The sequence below is a fragment of the Podarcis pityusensis genome, assembly GCF_964106645.2.
Source record: "Podarcis pityusensis genome assembly, chromosome: Z".
Classification (NCBI taxonomy): Eukaryota; Metazoa; Chordata; class Lepidosauria; order Squamata; family Lacertidae; genus Podarcis; species Podarcis pityusensis.
The window spans coordinates 12,472,006-12,498,377 of record NC_138044.1 but is presented as its reverse complement, the minus strand read 5'-3'; the positions used below and the strand labels follow the sequence as shown (position 1 = coordinate 12,498,377).

General features: G+C 45.3%; 1 protein-coding gene and 2 long non-coding RNA genes across 15 annotated transcripts in view; 2 read left to right on the top strand and 1 right to left on the bottom strand.

The window, feature by feature from the left end:
- The first annotated feature begins 434 nt into the window (after positions 1-434).
- LOC308467944 lies at positions 435-11,279 on the top strand. Its single transcript, XR_013981392.1, has 2 exons — positions 435-723; positions 10,862-11,279. It is a non-coding gene; the product is annotated as an uncharacterized lncRNA (long non-coding RNA).
- The window catches only part of MAPKAP1 (MAPK associated protein 1), a 181,462-nt gene continuing 166,076 nt past the window's right edge, over positions 10,987-26,372 (bottom strand). For 7 of the 13 annotated variants that reach the window (XM_080989600.1, XM_080989603.1, XM_080989593.1 and 4 more), the window contains 3 exons: positions 24,359-24,484; positions 17,222-17,319; positions 10,987-11,699 (listed from right to left, as the gene is read on the bottom strand). In XM_080989600.1, coding sequence (XP_080845726.1) covers positions 11,574-11,699; positions 17,222-17,319; positions 24,359-24,484 — 350 coding nt within the window. In that variant the 3' untranslated portion in view covers positions 10,987-11,573. Of the gene's footprint in view, positions 11,700-17,221; positions 17,320-18,723; positions 18,899-24,357; positions 24,485-26,372 lie in introns of those variants that run through there. The other 6 variants (XM_080989602.1, XM_080989597.1, XM_080989594.1 and 3 more) reach the window with 4 other exon arrangements.
- LOC308467936 lies at positions 22,627-24,344 on the top strand. The gene is made up of 2 exons (XR_013981382.1): positions 22,627-23,962; positions 24,007-24,344. It is a non-coding gene; the product is annotated as an uncharacterized lncRNA (long non-coding RNA).

The following is a 26,372-nucleotide window of genomic DNA, read 5'->3' as shown; positions in this document are numbered from 1 at the left end:
ATCTCCACTTAGGACCAGGAGAATCCACTCTCTGAAACCCTGGAATGATGCTGCTAGTCAGTGCAGACATTATGGAGCTAGATGGAGTCAGGGTTTGATTGGGTATAAGGTATATTCCTTTGTTTCTGTCCCCACAAACAAATCAGCAATAGAAGCACAGAATCATAGAATTGTAGAGTTGGAAGGAACCTTGGAATCTAGCCCAAACCCCTGTAGTGCAGGAATCTCAACTAAAGCATCCATGACAGATAGCCACCCAACCTCTGCTTAAGCACCTCCAGTGGAAGATAATCTACCTTCTCCTGAGGAATAATAATAATAATAATAATAATAATAATAATAATAATAATAATTTATTTCTACCCCGCCCATCTGGTTAGGTTTCCCCAGCCATTCTGGGCGGCTTCCAATAGAAGGTTAAAAATGAGGAAGTCTGTTCTTTTGTCAAAGAGCTCTTACCATCAGAAAGTTCTTCCTATTGTTTAGTCAGAATCTACTTTCTTGTTCCTTGAAGCCATTGGTTTGGGTCCTACCCTCCACAAGGGACCACAAAAGATGGAAGTGACCCATGTCTCTCTGGATCTCCAAGAGGCTCTGCTGATGGGAGCTGGAGTCCAGTAACATCTGGAGGGTCATAAGTTCCCCACCTCTTATATAGAGAAGTGATGATGAATCCTCATATGCAGACTGAGTATACCTTTAAGGGTTGAAGGAGGGGATGAGGTGAGTGTAAGTAATCTTCATGAATTCCTACTGGACTTTAGAGAAGCAGAATTATGGAGTTGATCCTTAATGTCCTTCTTTTTATACATTCTATCCAAAGTCAACCTGTGGCCATCTGGAACACAGCTCCCTCATAGTGAGTCAGACCACTATCCATCTAGTTAAGTAATGCCAACACTGGCTGGCAGCAAATCTCTAGGATTTCAGTCATGGTGTCTCTCTCAGCCCTACTTGGAAATGCTGTTTGGGACTGAGCCCGGGACTTGCATGCAAAGCAGATGTTCTACTGCTCTTAAGATCCAGCTCCTAGAGGCTGAGGTCCCTTTGGTTCAACCAATAAACTATTTGAGGGGGCTGCCTCCCCAAAGTTGATGGGCATTGCCATTCAAATTATGTTTGTGAGCTGTGTCATGTGATCAATTATGTGGGAGGGGCTTACCTGCCCCCCCCCCCAGTATTGTATCCAAGTTGACACCCCTCCTACCATACCATTGAATTATTGTCTTTCATCTAAAAACAAAGTAAGACTCAATTCCCCATGATTCTGAACAGGAGATGTTGAGGATTGAACCTGAGACCTTCTGCATGCAAAGCAGATGTTCTACTGCTGAATTCCTTCATCTAAAAATAACAAGGCTCCAGTCCTCATGATTCTGATTAGGAGATGCTGGGAATTGAATTGGGGGTCTTCTTCATGCAAAGCAGATGCTCTGCCACTGAGTTACGGCCCTTCCCCAACACCCCATCACCTTTAGCAACTAACCAGTGATGGTTAAGTTCTCCCCACCATGCCAGTAGCAGCATGTTCCTGCGGTCCCCACATGGCAGTGGGCGCACCCTCGCTCAGTTGCAGCTGCTGGTCCGTTTATAAATCACTGCATCACTCTGCCTGCATTTTAGCATTTAACGTGCCTTCGTCTGTGATCCTTAAAAGCTGAAATTAATGACAACCTTGCCGCCGCTCATTAATAATTGCTTCATTACTGTATACGACTGCAGCCTCTTGACAATAACGGAGTTTGCTCGGGTATTTCTAATTATCTGGCATTTCAGCTTCCTAATGGAGGCCCCCCCCCCAATTCCTCTCTGTGGAAGCAGCACAGGTTTGGGCCGAACGACACGGCACAGAAAGGACCCCAAACATCCTGTAGGCCTGGCATTTATTAATCATTCCAGGACAGGGGGGGGGGGGAACAGGCCATGAACTGCAGGGGACCAGTGGACCTCCAACTGTGTTGTCTTCTACACATCAACTTAGAAGTAGGGAAGGGAGATGAATTCAATTCACATTTGAAGGGGCACCCACCTCATTCACATTCTCTGAAGCAATGTTGCCGAACTGAAACACAGAAATCCTTTTGCGCTTCTCTGAATTTTGCAATGTAGTTCTGCAGCCAAGTAATGTGTACAAAACTACATACACTAGAGTGAAGCCTATGCACTGAGATGCACTGAAATTTGTGGAGGGGATGTAGCTCAGAAGTAGAGCACCTGCTTTGCATGCAGAAGGTCCCAAGTTCAATCCCCAGCATCAACAGGGCCTGGAGAGCTGCTGCCAGTCAGAATAGACAATACTGAGCTAGCTGCACCAATGGTCTGGTTTGGGTATAGATCAGTATAGAAATAATAATAATAATAATAATAATAATAATAATAATAATAATGATGATGTAGTGTCCAATGTTCATTAAAAGCCTGATGAATTTTCATGAGGACTTTTTTTAAAATGCCACAAACCAGTGTGGAAATGTGGAGAGCTGTACAGGTAGTGACTGTTTAAGGCATGACTATTTGTTGCACAACTGTACACACATGTATCACACTGACCCTGGAACTGGCTGGAAAAGGGTGGGGGGAACAGGGTGGGGCAGGCCTACACATTCTCCACCAATGCATGGGGGGGGGATGGACAGGAATGCAACCCCTGTGCAAAACAGCTGTTGCCTGTATTTATGATTGGAAAAAGCACCTGAACCGTCTTCAAAGGCAGCCCCATGTTTAACGCAAGGCAATAATCCAGCCAGGTGGTAACCAGAGCACTGGATCACCAAGCCCAGGTTAATTCAAGTATTCCAGACTTTTTTGTGGGAAATTGTATTTAATTTGGGCCCACCAACTCCTAAAAAACCCACAGCTTTTTACACCATGCAGCCAAGCACTACACTTGCCCTCTGTTCAGAACACCAGCATGAATGATACACTGACTGTGAGCTGAAAAGCTTGTGTGACTCCAGGCCTCATTTTCCTGAGATTCCCCATCCCCAACTCCCGGGAGGAGTTTTCAGACATTACAATGCTGACACCTCAATGGACAAACGTCTGCAATGAGCATTTGCTGAGAATCCGCTGAGCATTGCAATCAAATTTGCCGAATCTTTCTAGGAAGTGGGAAAGACTGAGAGGTGGGGAGAAAGGAAGAAAAAAGCAAAAACTGCCTGCAAAAGGATGGTTGGTTTCTCATCCTGTTTGGTGTGACCACCTCAGCTATTGTGACGCAGAGCACCCCTCACCTACTCAAGAGGATTGGCAGGTGCTTTTGCAAGGTAGCAGGGAAGTCTTTTGCTGTGCTACGTTGAAGTTCCAGCTGCCCTCCTGTCTCAGGGTGGGGTGTGTGGAGAGAGATGAGGAGTGTGTGTGTGTGTGTGTGTGTGTGTGTGTGTGTGTGTGTAGCTAGAATTACAACCTGCTCAGGTAATTAGCAAAATTCGGAGCAGACAGATTTCCGCTTGCACCGCTGGAACTTGTCACAGGGGACCTGCTAATTAAGCTGGCATTGGAACTGGTTGCAACCGCTGCCACAGCAGAACAGAAAAGCCATATGCAGCTCCTTGGGGGTGGAGGCCTTGCTACCCTGTCTTGTCTGAAAGGTGCCATTCTGGTGGTCACAGACCCCAAGTGAACTGCTACCTCTCGTTACCAGAACAGCAGCCATGGGCAGCCCCCCCCCCCCCCGATGCTCGCAACAGAAAGGTGCTTTCTGTGTCCAGAAGTCTACCTGTGTTTATTGTTCCCTGTCAATCACCCTCTGGGGAAAGGTGTCCCTAGCACTGTATTCTTTTCCCTATGTTCACCGTGTGTACAAGGGCCGCTGCCCAGACCTGCATTAAAACAGATCCTCAGATTAGAAAATGAGAGCTAATTCCCCCTTAGGGATGGGGGGAGGCATCTGATTCAGCTGGCGTTTAAAGACAGACCTACCTAATTCACACATTCTGGAACAATTTGCAAACTGAAGCACAGTTCTCCAGCCAAGTAATGTGTACGGAAATGCACATACTTGGGCAAAGTGTGCAGATAAATGCATGTGTTAGTGAAAATAATACACAACACTACATTGTATTAGGGAGAAATTGTTTTGCAAGAATATATATCTTAGCCAGGATTACATTCAAAAATGTGTAAATGAGGATAAATTTGCACTGAGACGCATATTCATGAGGAATATGAATGAGACTGATGTGGAAATGTGCAGGAGTTAAAGATTGGAAAAACAAGAAACTGCCTGTCCCTAATTCTCCAAGATTCGGAGATTCTCAGGAGGGAATACTCTTCTCTCAGACGTTCACAATCTGAATATAATCTTTAAGAAGTGAGTAGCTCAAATGCTGTTTGGGACTGCAACCCCCAACATCTGTGGCCACTGGTCATGCTGGATGCGGCTGATGAGAGTTTGAGTCCAATAACATCTTGAGGGCACCATGTTGGCGATTCCTGCTTTAAGTGGCTGCTCATTTCTTTTTCTGCTGTCCTCAGCTTCCCCCTTCTGTGTCCACCCTCTTGGGAAAAGCAATGGTGTCTAATAGCTGACAATGTCCACTGTGGCTCAGGCCATGCTGAAGAAGCATCCGCAAGGCAAGCCAGGCTTGAACCCTTCAGTCTGCCTCAGGGACAAACCCTCTTTTGTAGGAGGTGTTAGGTGTGGTGCACCAGGAAAGGCTTTGCTCCCCACAACAAAAAATCCTGAAATGATTCACATGAAGCATAAAATAGAGGAAGAAAAATACACAAATGCATTAAAAACACAGCCAGAATATAATATCCAATTGTTTGTGCTGCCCAAAAAGTCTGATGCTCTAATGATGACAATGTTGGAGCCACCTGGGCCTTACTGAGGAGAGGAGAGGTGCTGCAGAATAGTCCTCTCATTGCCAGACTAAGGACCACCCTCAGAGGTGAGCAGGGGGCTGGACTAGATGACCCTTGGGGTCCGTTCCAAACTCTACAGTTCTATGATTTTAGAAAACTATGTATGGAAGAACCAGATTGAAATACCCCTGAAAAATTGGGAAAATAATACCTGGGATACAGCAATGTCTGAGCATCTCACCAGACACAGGAGAGCAATTAAAGGCATAGCGAATAGAGACACCTTCCAAGGAACAGGGACCCCTTTCTTTAACTACGTTAATGACCAAAATCAAGTCCCTATTATACCACCTGCTCCATCTTCACAGTGGAGGGGTTACGTTAAGTAATAGGTTTGAACACTGAATGTGTGAATTAATGTCTAAAGTCAATGTACCGCTGGATGTTCCATGGTTATTGTTATTGTTATTGTATTTGCCTAAAAAGCAATAAAAAATTGTTTAAAAACCCCGCTATGTAGGGAAAACAGATAGAGAGACCTTTCTTCCCACCCTCTGCCATGATACTGTTGGGGAAATCTTCTTCTTCTTTGGTGATCACTCGGAGCTGAGTAAGATGGTTTTCCAAAAACATGGTTTTAACAATGAGCCCGTAAGTGACTGTGGAGGCCAATTCTGGATCCACACGTCCTTCCACAGTGGGGACATAGGTTTCTGGGTGGGAGTTGATCATGGTGTGATTTGCCAAGTGTGCCTTCCTCTTAGCACGTTTCTCCCTTGCGTCCTGAGTTCGAGTGTCTTCAAAGCCCATGACACCTTTGGTAAAGGCTGGTCTCCAACTGGAGTGCTCACAGGCCAGTGTTTCCCAGTTGTTGGTGTTTATATGACTTTTTTTAGATTTGCCTTGAGACTGTCTTTAAACTCTTTTGTTGACCACCAGCATTACGCTTTCCATTTTTAAGTTTGGAATAGAGTAGTTGCTTTGGGGTTCCAGCTGCCTGGAATAGCCCACTGAAGGCAGACACCAATTGTCAGCAAAACAGGACATTCATTTAGGCATTGCAAGACTGGAGCGACACAGCCTAAACCAGCAAGTAGTTGGGGGCAGCACACTAAATATGAAAAAGAGCATAAGCATTCCTATGCAAAGGGAAGCAAAGGGCAGTTGTGTCCATATTTGGCAATATTTCCTTCTACTAGCTTCCATTGGGGTAAGGCATACCAACTTCTTATATTTCCCTCTTTCCTTTGTCCTTATAGCAGCTGGTCCTGCTCACATGTCCTTCTGTCCTTATCTCAAGGTTCACTTGCAAACACAACCTTCACGTCCTCAGCCCTTCTCATACACATTTCAATTTTATTTAATTTGTTAATTCCTTTATAATTTTATTCTTCTTCCACAGTGTCAAAAAAACTATCTATGGATTCAGGACAAGTAAAAGGAAAGGTTTGTTCATATATGCATGAACTACTATATATTTTGGAAAGCTTTGTTCACTATGCATTCGGATGCCTCTTAAGATATTGTAACCCAGTTCAGCATGATTGTTCCTGAGATCTAAGAGTAGTCTTTCATCTATGTTTGGCTACAGTCAGAGGGCTTTTTGAATCAAGATGGCAGACTGAACCTTTGAAAGCTGTAGTGATTTTAACCACTGACTAAAAAACAGCACTGAGGTTTTTTTTCTTACTTAGAATTTCCAACCCATACTAGATATGAGGCTCCTACTTCACTTATACTTCTGCTGCCCCAATATGTGGTCACAAGTTTAAATAGCTTAAAGGGGAAATTAGATTAATCTAGGGTTGCCATAGGTCCTGATTTTCCCAGACATTTCCACGATTTCTGCCCAGACATTGCAGCTGACTGCAGTATTCTGGATATGTTCAGGAAAGTCTGGTTTGCTGAGCTGATGGGTTATGAAACATGATAGCTAAAGAGAACCTCCGTGTGCAAAGGCAGCCTACCTCCGAGTTCTATATGCTGAGGATGAACAATTGAAGAAAGGCTGCTCTGCTCATGTCCTGCTTGTCAGCTTCCCAGAAGTATCTGGTTGGCCACCATGGAAAACAGAATGTTAGACTGAGTCTCTCTTGGATCTGATCAAGTGCAGCTCTTTTCAAGACCTTATGAAAAAGGAGTTAGGCACACCCATGGAGTGAACTTACCAACAGCTGTTAGCTATGACAGTTAATGGAGTTTCTAGGTTCAGGTCAGGACCCAGGATATCTCAGAATGCCAGTTGCTGAGGAATAACAGTAGGAAAGAGCTATTGCCTTCTCAGCCTTACCTGTGAGCTTTCTATAGTCATTTGGAGAAGGAGGTGCTGGACTTGATAGGGCTTTTGTCCTGATCCTAAAGGACTCTAACTTTGATTAGACATACATCTATTCTGGCAGAAAGGCAAGAGACCAGTGCAATTCAGTATTGGCAGCTAAATAAAGCAACAATGGGCAAGCCAGGGGTGGAATAATCCTTAATTCCTTGCCAAGCTGCTAGGAGAAATGCTGGCAGTAGCCAGAGGTGGAATCAGCCACACCTTCCCCAGATGTGATCACTCATGCTGGTTGTTCCTAAACACCTTTCTGGAGGAAACATTAACTTTGTTGGGGTGATGCTCTTGGGCCCCTCTCCCCTCGGCACACCTGAGAGAGGCCCTCCTCATTTGCTGTTAAAAAAATCTATTGTGACTTGTCAGAAAAAGTGAATAAACGAGGGCATTATTTTTTCATTCTGGAGCTGAGCGTCTGTTTGCCTAATCAAGAGAGAGAGCCAGGAGAGTCAACCACGGTTGACGCACACATTTTATTTAACTTTTCCTCTGTCAAAAGGAGTTTAAATGTGTAATGAACAGGCCACGGCGATTTGAAATATAATCCCATTACTCTGATGAGATTACCAAGGCTGGGAGAGTTCACAAATCATGCTTAGGGCTTTTTATAGCCAACATCACCCTGTTGAGATTTTTACATTTAAAGCAAGAGGTGTGCAGCAAGAATAAAACGTGACAAGGAGACCTGCTTTAACCATTCACTCGCCCGATTTGCAGGCAACTGACTCTCTGCCCATCTCCAAAGGAGGAGCCAGTCTGGGAAGATCAGTCTCTGAGCTAATTCTAAAGGGTGGCCTATATATGCATCAGACTGAGGTGGTAGAGCCCTGAGGTAGCTGAAGGGATTATACCACTTTGTCCTTCCAGCTGGGGCTTTACTTGATTTTTTTCCAGACACTGCTCACATCTTCAGATCTGTCTGTGGTTATATGGTCTAGGAAGTTGAAAAAGAAAGCAATCATTCTGTTCCTCTTTTAATGCTAGATCGAAATCTAGCTGTCACCTTTCAACTCTTGACATTGTAGTGCATTTGGGTGAGAGGTAAAGTCTCCTGCCTGAAATCTTTATCTTCCCCTGGCACGTGATGCCATGTGGGTGTGCCATACATTTTTGGATGCTGCCTCAGTCCACAGCGACCATTGGCAAGTCCCAGTGTTCCTTGCCCCCAATCCATTGTTGAACTGAATGTGCTCCAGTGGAGATTCCCAGAATCTTCTGCAGTGAGCCAAGGAGGAGGGGCAAAGGTTCCACAGCAGAGGCATTAAGGATTCTTAGCAAACAAAGCCGATGTGTATGTGTGTATGGGGGTGCAGAAGGGATCTCTAATGGCAGGAAGTTTTGAGCGCCACTGCTTTATAGCCTCCCTCCAGAGAGTCCCTCCTCCTCCTCTTTTGGTGCATCGTAAAAACCTTTTGCCTGGCTCCCAGTTGCGGCAGAGGCCATGAAGAAGGCCATTTGGCACTCGAGCTGATGATTTAAGCAGCATTAATTTCAGCCGAAGCTCTCTCCTGAAATGTAGCAACAACTCTGGGAGGCAGATTCCTCTGGAAATTCATGGTTCCATTACAGACATGTCTCTGTGAATAACTGCCCCCATTAATCTTGGCTGGGCTGCACCCAAGCATTGCCTTAATGAGGTTCCTTCCTTCTGGTTTCTCCCAGAGGGTGGGCTTGAGAGCCTGGGCATCTCACTCCTTGGGGAGAAAGTGCTCTGAACTCTCTCCAGGCCTCCCAAGAAGGTGCATGGCAGCGAAAGGAGTTCCCGCCACACAATATACCATGAAGTGGGTGGCCCAAAGGCCAAATCCAGTTCACAACCAAGAAACAGCCTAGCCTTGTAATTTGGTGCCTCTGGAAAGAAATAAATGGCTTCCCAGTGATTAGATGGGTTCCCACTGCAGTGCAGCTACAACCTCTATAGGGCTGTCCTGGGCTATGCCACGACAGCTCAATTGGTTGTCTACCAGCCTTTAAAGCAGCAGGTTAGCTAAAGGTAGTCAAAAATCCCATGAGAAGTCACCTTATTCACCATGAAGCAGAACTTTGGTGCCTGCACATGCAGCTTGGAATTCTCCCTCAAAACTTGAACTGCCAATCTGCTGAGCATACCACAAATAAATGGGAAAATCTCAGAAGCCAGAAGGGGGAGGAGTTGGATTTCTAGCAATCGGGAAATGGGATTGCAGTGTCATACTTACCATTCCTGGCAGAGCTGGTTAGGTGTGAGTTGGGAGATCCACAAGTGAAATCATACCTTATTACTTGGCTTGAGCCATGAACTTAGTAGGTCACAAATAGCCTCTGAGCCTCAGCTCCTTCGTTGCAATGTTTTCATGTTAATAAACCAGAACTAGCCTACAGGGCTGTTGCATGGAGGATCAGTGAAAACCTGTAGGACAGGTGTGGAATGAGGTGGTAGAATGGGCCAAACCACTTCAGATTGTAGGTGGAGAGATTTCTCTTTTTAATACTTTCCCCCACCCCACAAAACTCCCTGCAAAATGGCATTTCGGCACCTGAAACAAACAGGTTCTATCACCACCTTTTGCTGAGCTAGCTTTCTATCTGCAGGGAGATATAGATATATATACGCATAGCTGAGCATTGAAAATGACCTTTCTGGGCATTTTGAGTGGTTGTCTACTTCAGCACTCTCATCAGCTCATTCTGTTGCAGGTGAGATCCAGAAAGGACAACACGCTTCCACCTGAGACAGTCTATCCACCTGATAGATGCAGGGGTGCAGTGGAAGTGATCTGAAGTGCTATAAAAAAGCTCAATACTCTCCCTATCTCTTGAAGGACAAAGCGTTTAATCCAGTGCATAGTTTAACTATGGAACTCACTCCCACAGGAGGCAGTGATGGCCAACAACCTAGATGGCTTTTTTTTAAAAAAGTTACACAAATTAACAGAGAGAGGAGTGGGCTTGTAATGCCTATTAGCTGTGGTGGCTGTGTTCTGTCTCTACGTCCCAAGGCAGCAACGCATCTGAAAAGAAGCTGCTGTAAACCACAAAAGAGGAGACAGGAGTGGTCTAATCCTGCTTGCTGCCTCCCCACTGGAACATCTGATTGGGCACTGTGAGAATGTGATGATGGACTAGATGGGCCACTCTTCTAGTCCAGCAAACTCTTCTTATGTTCTTACATTCTTCTCTGAATATGGCCCATCAAAGATATGTGCTTTATCCTACACCCCTCCCTCCCTGCTGACCATATCCCTGGCCCTGCTCTAAGGACGAACTGACCGACCTATTTTGGCTCTCTCCGTTTTTCGTTTTTCCAATCTTAAATTCAGTTAGTTCTCCACATTTCTGCAAGCGATTCGCAATTTTGTTACTAAAATCTGGACGGACATTCGTCCACATTTTAGTGCAAATTTCTGCCAATAATTTCTGTATGAAGCTTTGTCTAATATACACATTTTTTGGAAGTAGTTTCACTTAATACAATGCATTTCTGTATGCTATTTCCCCCTATTTTTAACGCACACCTTCCTCTCATACATGCATTTCTGTACACACTGGTTGGCTGGAGAGCTGCCTCTGATTTTCAAAGGATAGTAGTGTTTTAGGTTCATGTATTGGTTTGAGGAAAGCCAATTAGGCAGGTTTTTACAAAATAAATAAAAATGCATGCAACAACTGAATTTCTCCTCTGTTGTCACGAAAAGTCCAGAGCAATGGATGATTTGAGATATGTATGTGTGTATGTTTCAGAGTAAAGAAAAACAGTACATGGTTCACAGCAGAAGACAATGAATTTGGGATAACAAGACCAGCCGACTTTTCCATCTTTGACCACACCATTGAAAGAACCAATCACTGAAATTAAGACATTGAAAAAGAGTACAATTTGTTTATTAGTAACAAAAATGGATACATTTGTCCTGTTTGTTGGTTTTTAGGAAATTTGATCATGTCAGCAGCGATACGTTTGTCTTTGTGGGTTTGTCTGTGAGCTGTGCGCTCCTGTGTGTGTGTGTAGGCTACAAACAAGGGCCATTCGGTTTTCACCTCTGGACTTTATTTTTTTGCGATCCTATGGCACTTTCCTTGCAACTGTACCTTGGAGATTTCTACAAAAACAAACAGACAAACAGACAAACAAACAAACAAACAAACAAACAAACAAACAGGAAGTCAAGCCTATAGAGGCCTCTATTGGCCCCAGCGGGAGACATTGAAAGCCCAACTATGTCCTCTTTGGGGCTGATATGGCTCTTTTTTCTTTTCCTATGAAAGGGCAAAGCCCATTGCCAAAAGCGGCTGTGTAAAATATGTCATGTCGACCTGTAAAATAATACCTGTAAAATAATTCCTATACTGGCTGGCCACTAGCCACCAGAATTCATGAGTCCCTCTTGTCCCAGAGGGAGCGTTTCCAACTTATTCCCAAGCAGGGCAGCTGGACTCCAGACAAGTCTAGACTTCACTGCTGCCCTGATTTCTTTTCCTTTTGGAAGCTGAAGCTGGTCCTTCGACTCAGTTTTCTTTGCTTTTGAGCCAAGTAATCTGCTCGTGTTGTACTGGCACGGGATTCCAGGATATAGTTCACCTATTGGGGAAAAAACACAGAGGAAGAGCTGTTTCACTTTTAAGGCAGCAGCATGAGAAAGTCCTGCTCCTAAGCAGGCTTACTTGGAAAACAAGTCCCACTGATTTCAAACAGGGCTTGATTCACAGTAGGCAGGATTATCCTAGAAGGGATTTTTTAAAAATATATTTAATCTTGGCCTCCCATGGTTTTTTGCATGCTTGTGGCTTGCTATAAGAAAATGCCAACTCTGACTGAGAGCTGTTTCAAGTAGCAGAGTCTTAACACACATTTCAGCTCTTAAAAAACATCACCCACTTACCTCTGGGAAGGTATCCATCCTTCCAAGAATTGGCTTTTGACATTTGCTCATCCCACAAAAAACCAGAAGCCGAGTATTGGCTGGGGCTAGTAAGAGTTGTAGTCAAAAACACCTGGAGGGCAGCAGGGTGTTGAAGGCTGTTCAGCGTACTTCTCCCACCACCCCATCTCAATCCAAAACCAGCAGCCTAGCTGATTATAGCATTCTGTCCCCTACAGGGCCATCTTAGAGAGACAATTCTTGTTTACAGGCTTCTTTCCCTAATGTTAACATCCTTAGGGGGAAGGGGACAGAGCTCAGTGGTAGAGCATTTGCTTTGCATGCGGAAGTCCCAGGTTCAATTCCTGGAATCCACAGGTAGAGAATGCCCAAAATCCAAGAGAACCCCTGCCAGTCAGTGTAGACAATAGTGAGATGGATGGACCAATGGCCTGACTTGGTATAAGGCAGCTACCTATGTTTCTATCCAGAAAACTGGCACTGATCACTCTTTGACTGATAAACACTGTTACTCAGGGTTGCATGCAGTGTAAGTCCTAATCAGAATACTCACTTAAATTGGCTGGCATAGCTAATTTAGGTGCATTTGTTTCAATGGAACTGACTGGGACACATTCCTCAGCAAGGTGCTGCTGTACTGAGCTTGAGCCATTAAATAGTCTGCAAGAAAGGGCACTTTATTCTACCAGGCCACTTCTTTCCTTACGAAGTTTGTGGTCTTGGTTGTTTTTTATGTGCCCAGGATGTTTTGGCACATGTTACTTGATGGAGGCATTTTTAAATGATATTTAGCAAGCCAGCTCTTCTTTAAAATTTATTATCTCCCAGTGCTTGGGCGATAATCACATAGATAATTTTAATGGAAGGTTAATGCAAAAATCAAAAGATAAAAACGCCCTTTGCTCCGCCATTAGCTGGTTAATATGCTGTGGCATGAAATCTCACCCAATTTTATGCACCGCAGGGTGTTTCTCTTCTGTTGCAGATGAAGCTGTGGGGGCTAGGGGTGGATTGGAAGAATATATCTAAATAGCTATATATCTATATGCCCATGTATATGTATGTATGGAGGTTTCGTGGTAAGAAGAGTCTCAGGTCTTTTATTTCTTGATCATGCAAAGGATCTAATTGGAGAAGTATGAGCCAAGCTCCATCTCTTCCTCTACAGAAATAAATGGATTAATCAGCGAATTCATGAACCAACCGACCCCAAACAAAATCATCACCACGACCCAGGTTGCACTTTGTGTATGTTGCATGTGACTTAGCTCACTTGGATGAGTTGCCTGCCAACCAGAAAGTAATTTCATTTGATTTTAATTTAGTATATTTCACATTTTATTTCACCATTTTGCCATGAAGCACGATGCAGTATGTATGGCTTTTCCTCTCCTCCTCCTCTCCTTATAGCAACCCTGTGAGGTGACCAAGACGAGAGAAAGCCCAATTGGCCCAAGGTGACTTAGCAAGCTTCATGGCTGAGTGAGGATTTGAACCTGTGTCTCCTGGGTCTCAGTTTGACACTCTTATGATTATACCATTAAACTCAATGCTATCTCTGTGCCCCAACCATCTTACTGACAAAGTTCATTCCCCCCCCCCTCTGGATTAGAAAGGGGAGTGGGGGGGAGAAAGTGATAAACCATTAGGTATAAAGTTGAGTCGTTCTCAGAAGAATCTGCTCTGCTGTGTAAGTCAATCCCTTGAATGTGCACTGGAAGGAGACAAGCTGAGAGCAGTGACTCAGACAGAGAGACAACAGGCAGCTTCTACCCAGGGCAGTCAGTTCTACTGTGCCTTAGCAATGGGAATGTATGAACAACTTAATCATGCCTGACTCCGTAGAGAAATGGCCAAATTACCCATCCCTCTTAAGGAAGGATGACTGGAAGTAGGCAAGGCTCAAGCAGTCTTTGGGGGGAGGGGTGTAGCTCAGTGGCAGAACATCTGCTTTGCATGCAGAAGGTCCTAGGTTCAAGCATCTCCAAGGATGACCAGGAGATCCCTGTCTGAAGCCCCAGAGAGCTGCTGTCAGTTAGGGTAGACAGTTCTAAGCTGCATAGGAAATGGCCTGACTCTTAGGTAGGGCAACTTCCTGTGCTCCTAATTACTTGCTAATTAGTGTGCTTCTGTTAGATTACTGCAACATGTTATACGTGGGGCTGCCTCCGAAGATGGTTTGGAAATTTCAGATGGTGAAGAATTCAATGGCCAGTTGCTCACTGGAGCGAGTCGGCTTGAGCATATCACACTGACCCTGGCCCATCTGCACTGGATGCCAATTTAGTTTCTGGTCCCAATTCAAAGTCCTGGTTTTGACCAATAAAGCCTTAAATGGCTCTGGTCACAATACCTCAAGGACTGCCTCTCCCCATATGAACTGATACAGATCCTGTGATCATCTGAGGCCCTTCTTCATGTGCCTCTTCTGCAAGAGGCCTGGTGGGTGGCAACACAAGAACAGGTGGCTCCCCGTTTGTGGAATGCTCTCCCCAGGGAAGCTCACCAGGCACCTTCATTACATATATTTAGGTGCTAGGCAAAAACATTTCTCTTTTCCCAGGCCTTTGGCTAATTAAATAATTTATGGCCTTTTGAACTATGTGGGAGGGGCGGGTATTGTTTCTGCTTGTAACTATGTGATGCGTTTTTGTGTTTTTATATGGTAAACCTCCCTGTGCTCCTTGGATGAAGGGCAGTAGAAAAATTCAATAAACAACAACAGCAATAACAACAATAACAAAATAAATTCTGAGAACAGCTGGCAGCCTTGAGGACCAAGATCATTCCTCCACCTTCACACAAAAATTGGGGTTATCAAATCCATGCCCAGTTATGGTTGTATGTAGTTGCCAATGCTATTGTGGGAGTACAAGAAGCAGGGACCATTGATCTTAACTCCTTTTTTTAAATACGCAAAAACCAAGGAAGGACAACAGTAGTTAAAGGGTTTAGCTGGGTCAGGCTAAAGACCCATCTAGTCCAGCAACCTGTTTCCACAGTAGTTAACCAGGTGTCCTTATGGGAAACTTGCAAGAAGAACTTGATTGCAGAAGTGCTCTCCTCACTTGCAATTCCTAGCAACTGATATTCAGAATCATACTGCCTCCACCGGTAAAGCGGGAACAGCTAGTAACCATTGATAGCCTTATACCCTCCATCATCTACCACCTGTCTTCCTCTAAACCTACCAATATTTTTAGAGTTCCAAAAAAAAGCAATGCCAAAAAACTCTCCTAGGGATGCTGCAAATATGTGAATGGTGAAGGCAACAACAAAGGAGGGAAAGTGGGAGCCTGGTGATGGGAGTTTGCACCGAGCCCTTTCTTTTTGCTTGGGTGGTGGGCGAGAACCAAGATTCCTTAGCATATGTCAGTTACTGAACACTGCCATAAGCTTTACATGGGGGGGGGGGAACGTTAAGGACTGGAAATGGCACATAAAGCTTATCACTAGAAAATTTTAAATTGCCATAAAAATAATAGATGGCAGCAAGTTCCGTTTAACCTTCCAACAGCATTAAGTGCCTTCGTTTCAGAAAGTAAATCAGCCGGGGTGCGCAGGCAAGCTGTATTTCCTTAAATTAAAGAAAAGAAAGTAAACCGTAGCAATAAAAAAGGGAGAAAGATTTCCCTTCAAAACAAACAAACAAACAAGCAAACAAAAGCCTGAATGGAAAAGACAGTGCCAGGGATTGGAGACCTGCAAAAGGGTCTCTGTAAAGGGGGCAATGAAACTCACTCACTTGATTGTACCCCACCCCCACAATCCAGGAGCTAGAATCAGAAAACCGGTACCCAAAAGTTTTTCAGATGTCAAGAGCAGACTCATGCTTTTAATGGAACACTCCTGAAATCTTTTGAGTAAGACGAACAGCGGCAATAAAGCCCAGGCACGACTGCAGTGGGATGCATGCTTAAATATTCCACACTATGCTATACCACAAAGAACACTCCCATTTGTTAAATCCTTCAAAAGGGCCGTCGCTTAGCCAAGGCCACCCGTATGCAAGGAGGACGTCTGCTTGGGTCGTGGGTGTTTGGGAGCTTGGCTGAAGCTAAAAGCACGTGATAGCGGAGGAAGGAGAGGAAACTTGTCTCCAATGAAATGGGAGGATCAGGCACCAGGTCCATGCTGAATCCACTTTTGGCTGCTTCCTCCAAGGTCAAGATCATGCCTGACCCTGTGACATAAAGTCTGAATACTCAGCAGAGTGCATCAGATAAATATTGGGCCTATGCCAACTTGTCAGGTAGCAGGGGCCACCTGTTTCTGGTCCACGTGTGCCAGCTGCTCACCCCTTCCCCCACATTTTCTTTTGAAAGAACCAGATGTAGTTTAACCAATAGCCTATCCATACCTAATGAAGTTCCCAGGCACTTGCAGTAGCTATCAGTGCCAACAACTACTACAAGCACACTGGACTACTAGGGTGCCCGTTTGCAGCTTTATCCTTATCTTGATTTTGGGGAAAGGAAAAAGCTGCTGACAAACCATTCAGACTCTGACAGCAGCTTGTAGTGTAGGGCAATAGGGGGCTGGACGATGCTTTCTACAGCTAGATGCTACAGCCTTTCAGAGGCTTTTGCATGCGGGGACAGGCTCTTACAGGAACCAGGTTTCAGTAAAGGAGTTTTGCAAGTTCTTGGCCTCAAAATGATTGGTATTTAAGTTCAGAGAACGAGAGAGAGAGAGAGAGAGAGAGAGAGAGAGAGAGAGAGAGACAGAATGCATTCTTCAAATCAAGCTGGCTAAACCCTCTGGGTATATTTATGCTTTCCCTTGTAGCCTGTACCTTGACTTGCTTGTTTGTGCTCCTTTGAGTAAGGTGTTCAGTAAGCATATTTCCATAGTAGACCTGCCCTTGGCTTGTGGCACGTGATGGCTGAAACTCCCCAGTGCTAGACTAAGAGTACTCCATGACTACACAGCCTGAGCGCAAAACCATGGCCCTTGACAACAAAGTGAGTCTTTGACCTTCCTATTGCTTTGCTTACAAAACAAGTGCATTTCCAGCTTTTAACACAGCAAAAGTGAGAGCAATGCTTGGATTCTCAGAAGCAAGAAAAGGAAGGTTGTGTGTGTGGTACTGAGAACCAGATGCTTGCCCGTTTGTTGAGGATGCTTCTTGAAAGTATTTATTCACCCAGGTCATAGCAAACTGGAACCTCCCAGCAAATGGACCCCTGACCCAACAACTAATTCTTTGGAAGCCACATACCTTCAGCACAATCTCGTTGACAGTAGCAGCATCAGACTCAAAGTAGAGATGTTTGTAGTCGTGATTGCTTAGATATGCGAGTTTAAATATTGCATGGCCTGTTAAAGGAATTAGAGGGAGAAAGAAAAGAGAAAGGATTGACATGACAAAATGCAGTGTTCACAAAAGCCCATTCTGGAATAAATAAAACAGAATAAGTGTTTAACCTATTCCCCATCGCTACCTCCCTTGAATTAAAATTGGGGACACAATGAGAAAGGTGTTTCACTCATCACTGAAATGGAAGAAATTTAAAAGGGCATCATTTTGGCCAGCTTGTGCCCTGAACTGCTCAGAAGAATAAGAACTAGCTGCCTTCTGAGGAGCCTACCCACTGTATCTCTGTCTGAATCCTTGTGTTCTTGGGTCGAAGAAGGCAAGTCAAGAGAAGGTGCACAGAGAGGCAGCAGGGAGCCTCCTTTGCAAGGCATAGGATTCTGCTGCACCTTTGCGCTGAGCATGACCAAATGATCCCACTGCACCTTACGTGTTTCTGACACCTGGTGGAGGCTGACTGGAAGGAGGCGAGGCTTGGGACTCAGGCAGTGACTCAGGAACCAGACTCTTCTGTGGGTAATCTTCTTTGGATTGGATTGGGAGCCTTTCGCTATTTAATTCATTTTCTTCTCTCGAGAAAACTGGCCCTTCTCTCCTGAGGCACACTTTGCGTGCTCCCCAGCAGCAGACAGTTTGGGAATGATTGCTCTGAAAACTTTCAGCAAAAGCTCGTGGGCATGACAGGAAGTGGAGAGGGAAGAGCACACAGATGGCGATCTTAGCATACCATCGGCAGAACAGACGGCAGGAGGGAGCCTGACAGCCTTCCCATGTCATTTCAATTTAAGGCGAGGGGTGGCTCACCAGAGAGGCTGAACTCCTATCAAGGAAAGTTCACTCCCTCCCCCTCTTCTCTCTCTCCCCCCCCCCCCCCGTAGCTTCCCCTCTGGAGGGAAAAATGCAAATATCTGCCACATGGCTAGTTGGGTGCCAGCCGGTCCCTGGACTGGATTCCTGCTTAAGCACCCTAGTTAGGGAGAAAAAGGATATTGCAAATTGTTCCCAATGTATAATTGCCATTGCCTGTGGAGGAGAGGTGGGGGACTTAAAAGTAAAATAGAAACAAAAGGTTGATTTACTAAGGAATGATTGAAGGTGCAACAAAACAAAAGCAGCACCTCAATATATAAGCTCAGCTGCCATCAAAGGCTACTAGCTGTGATGCTTGGTGGTGCTATTGCTTCTGAATATCAGTTGCTGGAAATTGTATGTGGAGCAGGTGCTGCTAAGCTCAGGTCCTGCTTGTGGGTTTAAAAGGATGTATAAAGGTTCAATAAAGCAACTTGCCGATCAGAAGGTCGGCAGTTCGCATCCCCGCAACAGGGTGAGCTCCCGTTGCTCGGTCCCTGCTCCTGCCAACTTAGCAGTTTGAAAGCACGTCAAAGTGCAAGTAGATAAATAGGTACCGCTCCGGCGGGAAGGTAAACGGCGTTTCCGTGTGCTGCTCTGGTTCGCCAGAAGCGGCTTAGTCATGCTGGCCACATGACCCGGAAGCTGTACGTCGGCTCCCTCAGCCAGTAAAGCGAGATGAGCGCCGCAACCCCAGAGTCGTCCGCGACTGGAGCTAATGGTCAGGGGTACCTTTAATATTTAACAAGGAAAAATACGGCTTCTGTAACATATTTACTCCCCCCAACCCCAGATCTCAATCAGTAAAGTGCTCTGAATACAATGCTGTTTGAAAAGGAAGAGGGAATCATGGAGGGCACCCTATCCCCTCCCCTTCCTCCTTTAGCCATGCCCCTTGGAGAAAATGAAACTTCAAAGAGTATTATTACTCTGGCTGCATCATGCCCTGAGAACAGCCTTCCCTGACCAGATAAGCTCCAAGATGGGTGCAGCCAGGACTTATGTTGGGAGGGGGGTAGGCCACTGGGTTTTTTTTGGGGGGGGGAGAACCACAGTTAGCTATGTATTTTTATTGATTGGGGGGCAGCAGCCTCTCCCTGCTCCCCCAGCTATGCCCAGGCCCTCCAGAGGAGTTGGACTACAAGTCCCATCCGTGTTAGCCATTGAGAAGCAGCTGAATGATTCTTCCTTGATTAAGCACCTCAGGTGGCTAATCTTATGACTTTACCTTCCAAAATTTGTGGGGGGGGGGAGTGGCTTCGGTGATTCTGGCACAAGCAGTGCCCCACCCCCTGCAGCAGCAGCTGGTCCGTCATTGGGGCTAAGATACCCAATCTATGAACCAGGAACCTCTGCTATCAACTTAGCTCACTTCTTTAGGGGAGTCGCTCTACAGAGCATTCAGCCTGCCCTCCCCACCCAGGAAACCCAATCACAGTTATACTGTGTTATTTTACATGTTGTTTTATGTTGGTGTTAGTAGGGTGCTAAGTTATTAATCTAGGTTTTACTTCAGTTTCTAATACCGTCCACCTCACTCCCAAGTGGACTACAAAAACATTGTAATAAAACTCAGCAATATCTAGTTCAAATATAATACTGCATGAAATAAAGCTAGATGTGTTCTGTGCTAGCTTAAGTTTGGCTATGAACTCCCACCTGCCCCCACCAGAAAAGAAGATCCAAATGAATATGCTGTGGATCAGACTCTAGGGAGTTTCTAGGGAAAGGAAGTTTGCTTTAATATTCTCAGACAGTGTTTCCCAAAGTGGTACACATACCCATGGAGATATACAAAAGGGTTTAAAGGGGTACATGGAGAATGTGTGTGTGTGTGTGTGTGATGCATGCAGCTATCTACCTATCTATTCATAAATAAAATTAGGGTTGCCATATTTCAAAAAGTGAAAATCCAGACACAAAAGTCGTTGAGCGTTCTTCTGTAAGGTTGTTGAAGTTTCTGAGCTAATTTTTAAAGGAAATTCGCCAAAGAATCAAGACTTCCAACATGGGTTGCCACTTTTACTGGACATTTTTTTACTGATTTCTGGAAATTTTTGGACGCTGTTTTTGACAGATGAATCCTGGATATGTCTGGGAGATGCTGGACGTGTGGATAAAATAGTATTACTAAAGCTACCCCAAACATTAAGGGGCATGCCGGCAGTAATATTAAACTCTCAAAATGTGATTATTTTAAGTTTGGAAACACTGTGCCAGGTAGCTGGTGGACTCCTCAAGCAGTGGCAGATGGGAGTGTGCAGTGAGTGGAGTGTGCAGTGAAAAGTTTATGTTCTGCTATTTTGGTGGGCACCGATTACACAAGAAGCTGCCTTGTACAGACTGGTGGTCCATCTAGCTCAGTATTGTCTACATTGTCAGCAACCTTTTTCAGCCATGGGCCAGTCCACCGTCCCTCAGACCATGTGATGGGCTGGACTATATTTTGGAAAAAAATATGAACAAATTCCTATGCCCCACAAATAACTCAGAGATGCATTTTAAATAAATGGACACATTCTACTCATGTAAAAATACGCTGATTCCCGGACCGTCCGCGGGCCGGATTGAGAAGGCAATTGGGCTGCATCCGGCCCCTGGGCCTTAGGTTGCCTACCCATGGTCTACATGCACTGTCAATGGCTCTTCAGGGATTCAGGCAGAAGTCTCTCCCAGCTCTACAAGGGAATGCCAAGGATTGTACTTGGGGCCTTCTGTGTGCAAAGCAGATGCTCTACCACCAAGCTACCATGGAAAACGTTCTCCATCTCTGTTGTTGGGTAATCTCTAAGTATACTTTGCTCTGTTCCCTACATGGCTGCTCTGGATACACCTTACACAGATGTTCCACAGTCAGGCCCTACACAGGATACTTGGTGCCCTTCATTCATATGAAAATTCATGCATTGGCAATTAAGATTTAATGTATTAGAGGTTGTTCTCTCCATTTTCATTTTAATGTGTTCAGTCCAAAGGTCCAACTTTAACTCGGATCTACAAAAATAACAGCATCATTTTAATGGAGATTTATCCACTTTTCCCAGAGGGGAGCGGATTTGAAACCTTTTTTACAGTAGCTTAATTCTCCAGATCTCCCCAAATAAACTGATATATGGCCAGCAAACTGGAGACCTTCGTATTTCATCACAACACGTTAATTAAACACTGTTATTGCATGCTAATCAGGAATTATGAATTCTCCACTGGAAAAAAAAACCTGGTGGACGATCCAAAACCAAACTGTAAATCACAGAAGCAAAAGAGCAATCACATTGCATGAGAAGAGGCAGATATTTCTAAACTGGGAGTCTATAGGTGTGTGGTTATTTCTGTCGCTCCTTGTTGCAAGAAAACCAGTATTTGGCACTGTTGCTTGCTACTGGTGTGGGCAAAATGCACTAAGGGCAAGAGACCAAGACCTTCCAAAAGCAAGAGGTCTAAGAGGTACAGTCACCTATCCTCTCACACACAAACCTGCTCACCAAGTGAGATCAGATGCAGAGGCCCTTTTCCCAATGCTCCCTGCCTTCTGGGAATAAGAGGAGGAACCTCAGCCCTGGGGGACAAATATAGTTCTGGACCTCAGAGAATAGAAGGGGAAGGGTGCTGCCGCCATGCACTGAGGAGGGACAAGAGGAACAGAGGCAGGCTGGAGAAGGGCCCTCTGCTGAGGGTGCTCCAGTGAAGCTCCTGCCTGGCTCCCTTGGCCCAAAAGTGCATGGGAGGGGGAAGCTGCCCTTCGTGGCCCTTGTGCTCAGAAACAGAGGTCAAGGGAGCCCAGGGACCCAGACGGGTGCAAGGGCAGCTCCGAGCTGCCACCCCAGCCCTGAAGGCCTTGCCTTGATGAGGGAGCCTGTCGTGCGCCCTCTTGGAAATATGCTCCCAGGGCCATGGCCATCTGGTGCTCCCCATTCTACACCTCGGCCTCCCCCCCATTCAGCATGCAGACAGTACTGAGCTTTAAAGCCCTATACGGCCTAGAATCCTCGTACCTACGGGACCGCCTCTCCTGGTATGTCCCACAGAGGAACTTACGGTCTTCAAATAAAAACATATTGAAGGTCCCAGGCCACAGAGAGGTTAGGCTGGCCTCAACTAGAGCCAGGGCTTTTTCGGCTGTGGCTCCGATCTGGTGGAACGCTCTGTCACAAGAGACTAGGGCCCTGCGGGACTTGACATCTTTCCGCAGGGCCTGCAAGACAGAGCTGTTCCACCAGGCCTTTGGTCAGGGCACAGCCTGACTCCCTCCTCTGGCAATCTTCACAGAATCTCTAGCCCAATGGTTGCCATCAACTTGATTTGAATTAATTTTATAATGAATGATTTTAGAATGTTGTACTATTTTATTGTTGTTAGCCGCCCTGAGCCCGGCTTCGGCTGGGGAGGGCGGGATATAAATAAATTTTATTATTATTATTATTATTATTATTATTATTATTATTATTATTATTAGATGGACCCTCAGTCTGGCTTGTTATAAGGCAGTTTCTTTTCCTATATACCCCATATATATGCAGGGAAGAAGTCACAGCTCAGTGGTAGAGCATCTGTTTTGCTTGGGGAAGGTCTCAGGCTGAATCTCCAATGGCATTCAAGGTAGGTCTGAGAGAGACATCCGCCTGAAGCCCTGGATAGCCAGTCACGGTACTCAATGATGAGCTAGATGGACCTGTGTTCCGACTCCATACAAGGCTGCTTTCTGTGTTCCTATGTCTTAAGGGAGGGCTGTAGCTCAGTGGTAGAGCATCCATTTTGCATGCAGAAGGTCCCAGGTTCAAGACCCAATGACATCTCCAGGTACGCCCCAAACCTTGGAAAGCACCTGCCAATCAGTGTAGAGAACACTGAGCTAGATGGGCCAATGGTCTGACTCCATATAAAGCAGCTTCCTATGTTCCTAACTGGCACTTCCCAAAACAATCTAAAAACTGAAACGCTGCTATCCCTTGAAACCTTCACTTCTTCAAATTTTGCTATGTGGTTTCTCCAACCCCAGACAGTGCATACAGTTTTTTCTTTTTCATCTAAGAAAATTTATATACAGTGGTACCTCGGGTTAAGAACTTTATTATGGAGGCCCGTACTTAACCTGAAACTGTTCTTAACCTGAAGCACCACTTTAGCTAATGGGGCCTCCTGATGCTACCGCTCCGCTGGAGCACAATTTCTGTTCTCATCCTGAAGCAAAGTTCTTAATCCGAGGTACTATTTCTGGGTTAGTGGAGTCTGTAACCTGAAGCATCTGTAACCCGAGGTACCATTGTACTGTTTACTTGACAGAAAGCATTTAGGCAGCTCACAGAGAACAAACTAAAATATTAATTTAAATGCCCATAAAATCCAATAAACAAACAAACAAATAAATTGGGTGTAAAATGTGTATATTAGTGTAAATAACATAGGGGGGGAAATTACATTAGGAAAAATGGCATACCAAAATGCAAAATGAAACCTAATCTGCAAAATTGTATATAGATACATGTACTAAAATGCTAACAATTTTTCCATGAAAACCTTTTCATCCAAACAAAATTCACAAGCTGATGCAAAAACATGGGAAACTGATTGGAAAAATAAAATGAGAAAGGGAGAGAAACTGTGATTGACAAATATCCTCCCTCCCTAATGCCTGGTCTGCTCTCTTTGGCTCATTTAGAACTGCCTCCCCACCTCCAAAATGAAAAGAGAGCTCAAATGACATTTTCCCCAACCTTGGAAGGTGTCAAGGGGAAGGGGACAATTGGGTGCCAGATCCACCAGAGGATGCAGAGTGAAGGGAAGGCACCTGCAACCTAGGTCTACATCCATACTTTGTCCACCGTCTCCCTGCACTGTCTAAGGCAGTAATGCTTCTGAATAGAAGTGGCTGGAAACCACAGGAGGGGGGAGTTGCTGTTGTGTTCAGGTCTGCTTGAGGGCTTCCTATTAGGGCATCTGGTTGGCCACTGTGAGAACAGGATGCTGGACTAGATGGGCCACTGGCCTGCTAACAGGCTCTTCCTATAGCCGTTACCATTCGGATGCCACCTCCCATCCCCAAATTATATGGACTACAGCTAATAAAAGTTGTAGTTTTAAACAGATGGAGGGAACCCATTTGGTGGAGGCTGAAACAAACAAACAAACAAACAACAAAACAAACAAAACAAAACAAAACAAACAAACAAACAAACAAACACTAATAGTACATACTCAGGGTCAAACTAGATGTGATGCAAAACACGTTGCTTGTTGTGCCTCCTCCATCCTTCCTTTCTTCCCTCTTCCTTTCGTTCGTTCTGGGTGGAAACCGCAGTGAGGAAGCATCACCCATTGCGGCTGTTATTAAGGATGACAAAGCAACCACCACCAAGGGCCATATTTAGCATCATGCCTGTTAAGTTCAGCCCATGGACTGTGAGGGGTGCTGCAGGAACCCGCTGCGCCGCACTCCCTTGCATGTTACAGGGGGAAATATCAGCCAAGCTGTCGCTGAAGGAACGCCTGTCTATCATTCTTGACCCTCCTGTCAAGAAACTCCTGAGGAGCTTCTGAAGAACCCTAGGGCTCCCCGCGGAAGGCAGCCTGGCTCTCCATCTGTGTGGTGGGAATAATTAAGACTCACCTCCCAGGAGGAAGAGGTGGCACAAAAATACAGGGTTTGAGAGACACAGTGCTTACCAAGGAACAGCAGCAACAGGCCTGGGAAGACCACATTTTGGGCTGAACGACAAGGCTCACATCCGCTTCACAGGCTCTGGCATTCCCTCCTTTTATTTAAAGAGATGCAAACTAGTTTTGCCAGCAGGGCAGTTTCGAGTGCTGCAGTGGTCAAGGAGGAAGGGGTGGTGGGGTGGCAGCAGCGATCCACAGGCCTGATTTGGCTCAGGGGGCTGACGGTTGCTGACCCTTTGCATTACAGGCTTACTGTTTAGCACAGAGCCCCTGCAAGGCCTCTCACTGCCGGCCTCTCTCGCTTTTAAATCTGGTGATTTATCTCGTCTCTTCCGCTCTGGTATTTCACAGCTGACAGAAGCAGAACGCGGAACTTTATTTCAAATTCTTATTTTAGCTTTTTAAAGAGTCAGCCCTTTTCGGGGGCCATTACAGAGTCAGAGATGTCAATAATGCTTATGGCGGGGAGAGTAACAGGAGGCAGGGGTTTCAATCCATCATGGAAGATGCATCTTACTGGGGTGTGTGTGTGTGTGCACGCATGCACGCACACACACACACACAACCTTTTGTAGGAAGAGAGAGAACTATATTCCACAGCCAGGACCTTTGCTTTCCAAAGTGGGATAAAAACTTTCCATGGGCTGGGAGATACAGTCAGATTAGGAATCTCCAACCTGCACATGCCACATACTACTTGAGATAGTCGCTGAAGTCACTGCAAAGCTGGGATAGGGAAACCTTTTCAGCCTGAGGGCCACATTCCCCTCTGGGGGCCACATGGCAAGCAGGGCTAGAGGCAAAAATGGGCAGAGCAATAAATATACAGTCATACCTCAGGTTGTGAACAGTGCATTTTCGTGTTACGGACCATGCCAAACCTGGAAGTACTGGAATGGGTTACTTCCGGGTTTCGGCGCTCGCACATGCGCAGAAACACTAAATCACGCGTCACGCGCATGCGCGCCGCCGCGGGTTGCAAACGTGCCTCCCACAGGGATCACGTTCGCAGCACGAGGTATGACTGTAAATCTTACCTTTGTACAAGAGATTATTTCTATATAGAGCCATACAACCCTCTCTATCCTCTGCCCAGACAAGCAGAAGGCATTATCGGTCATCTTATTTGGAACCTATGGGCACTCTCCCTGTCTAATTAGATAAAACAAAACAAAATAAAAAATTCTTTCCAGTAGCACCTTAGAGACCAACTAAGTTTGTTATTGGTATGAGCTTTCGTGTTATTAGTATGAGTTTTCGTTTTTATTTTGTTTCGACTACGGCAGACCAACATGGCTACCTACCTGTAACTGTCCAATTAGATGGCATTGATGTTTTCTTTTTTGGGGAGGTGTTAAATTTTCTGCATGTTAATTTCAGTGAATGCTTCCTACTTCAGTTAAATTGTGGACTAAAAAACTGGAAGATCATTATTAGTTCTGATCATTGTCAAAATTATCTTGTCGCAACCCTGCTCCCCCCGCCCCCAAACCGACGGCTTATCAAAATATCCCCCTTGCTTTGATAAAAGGGAGGAGACAGGCTGTGCTTC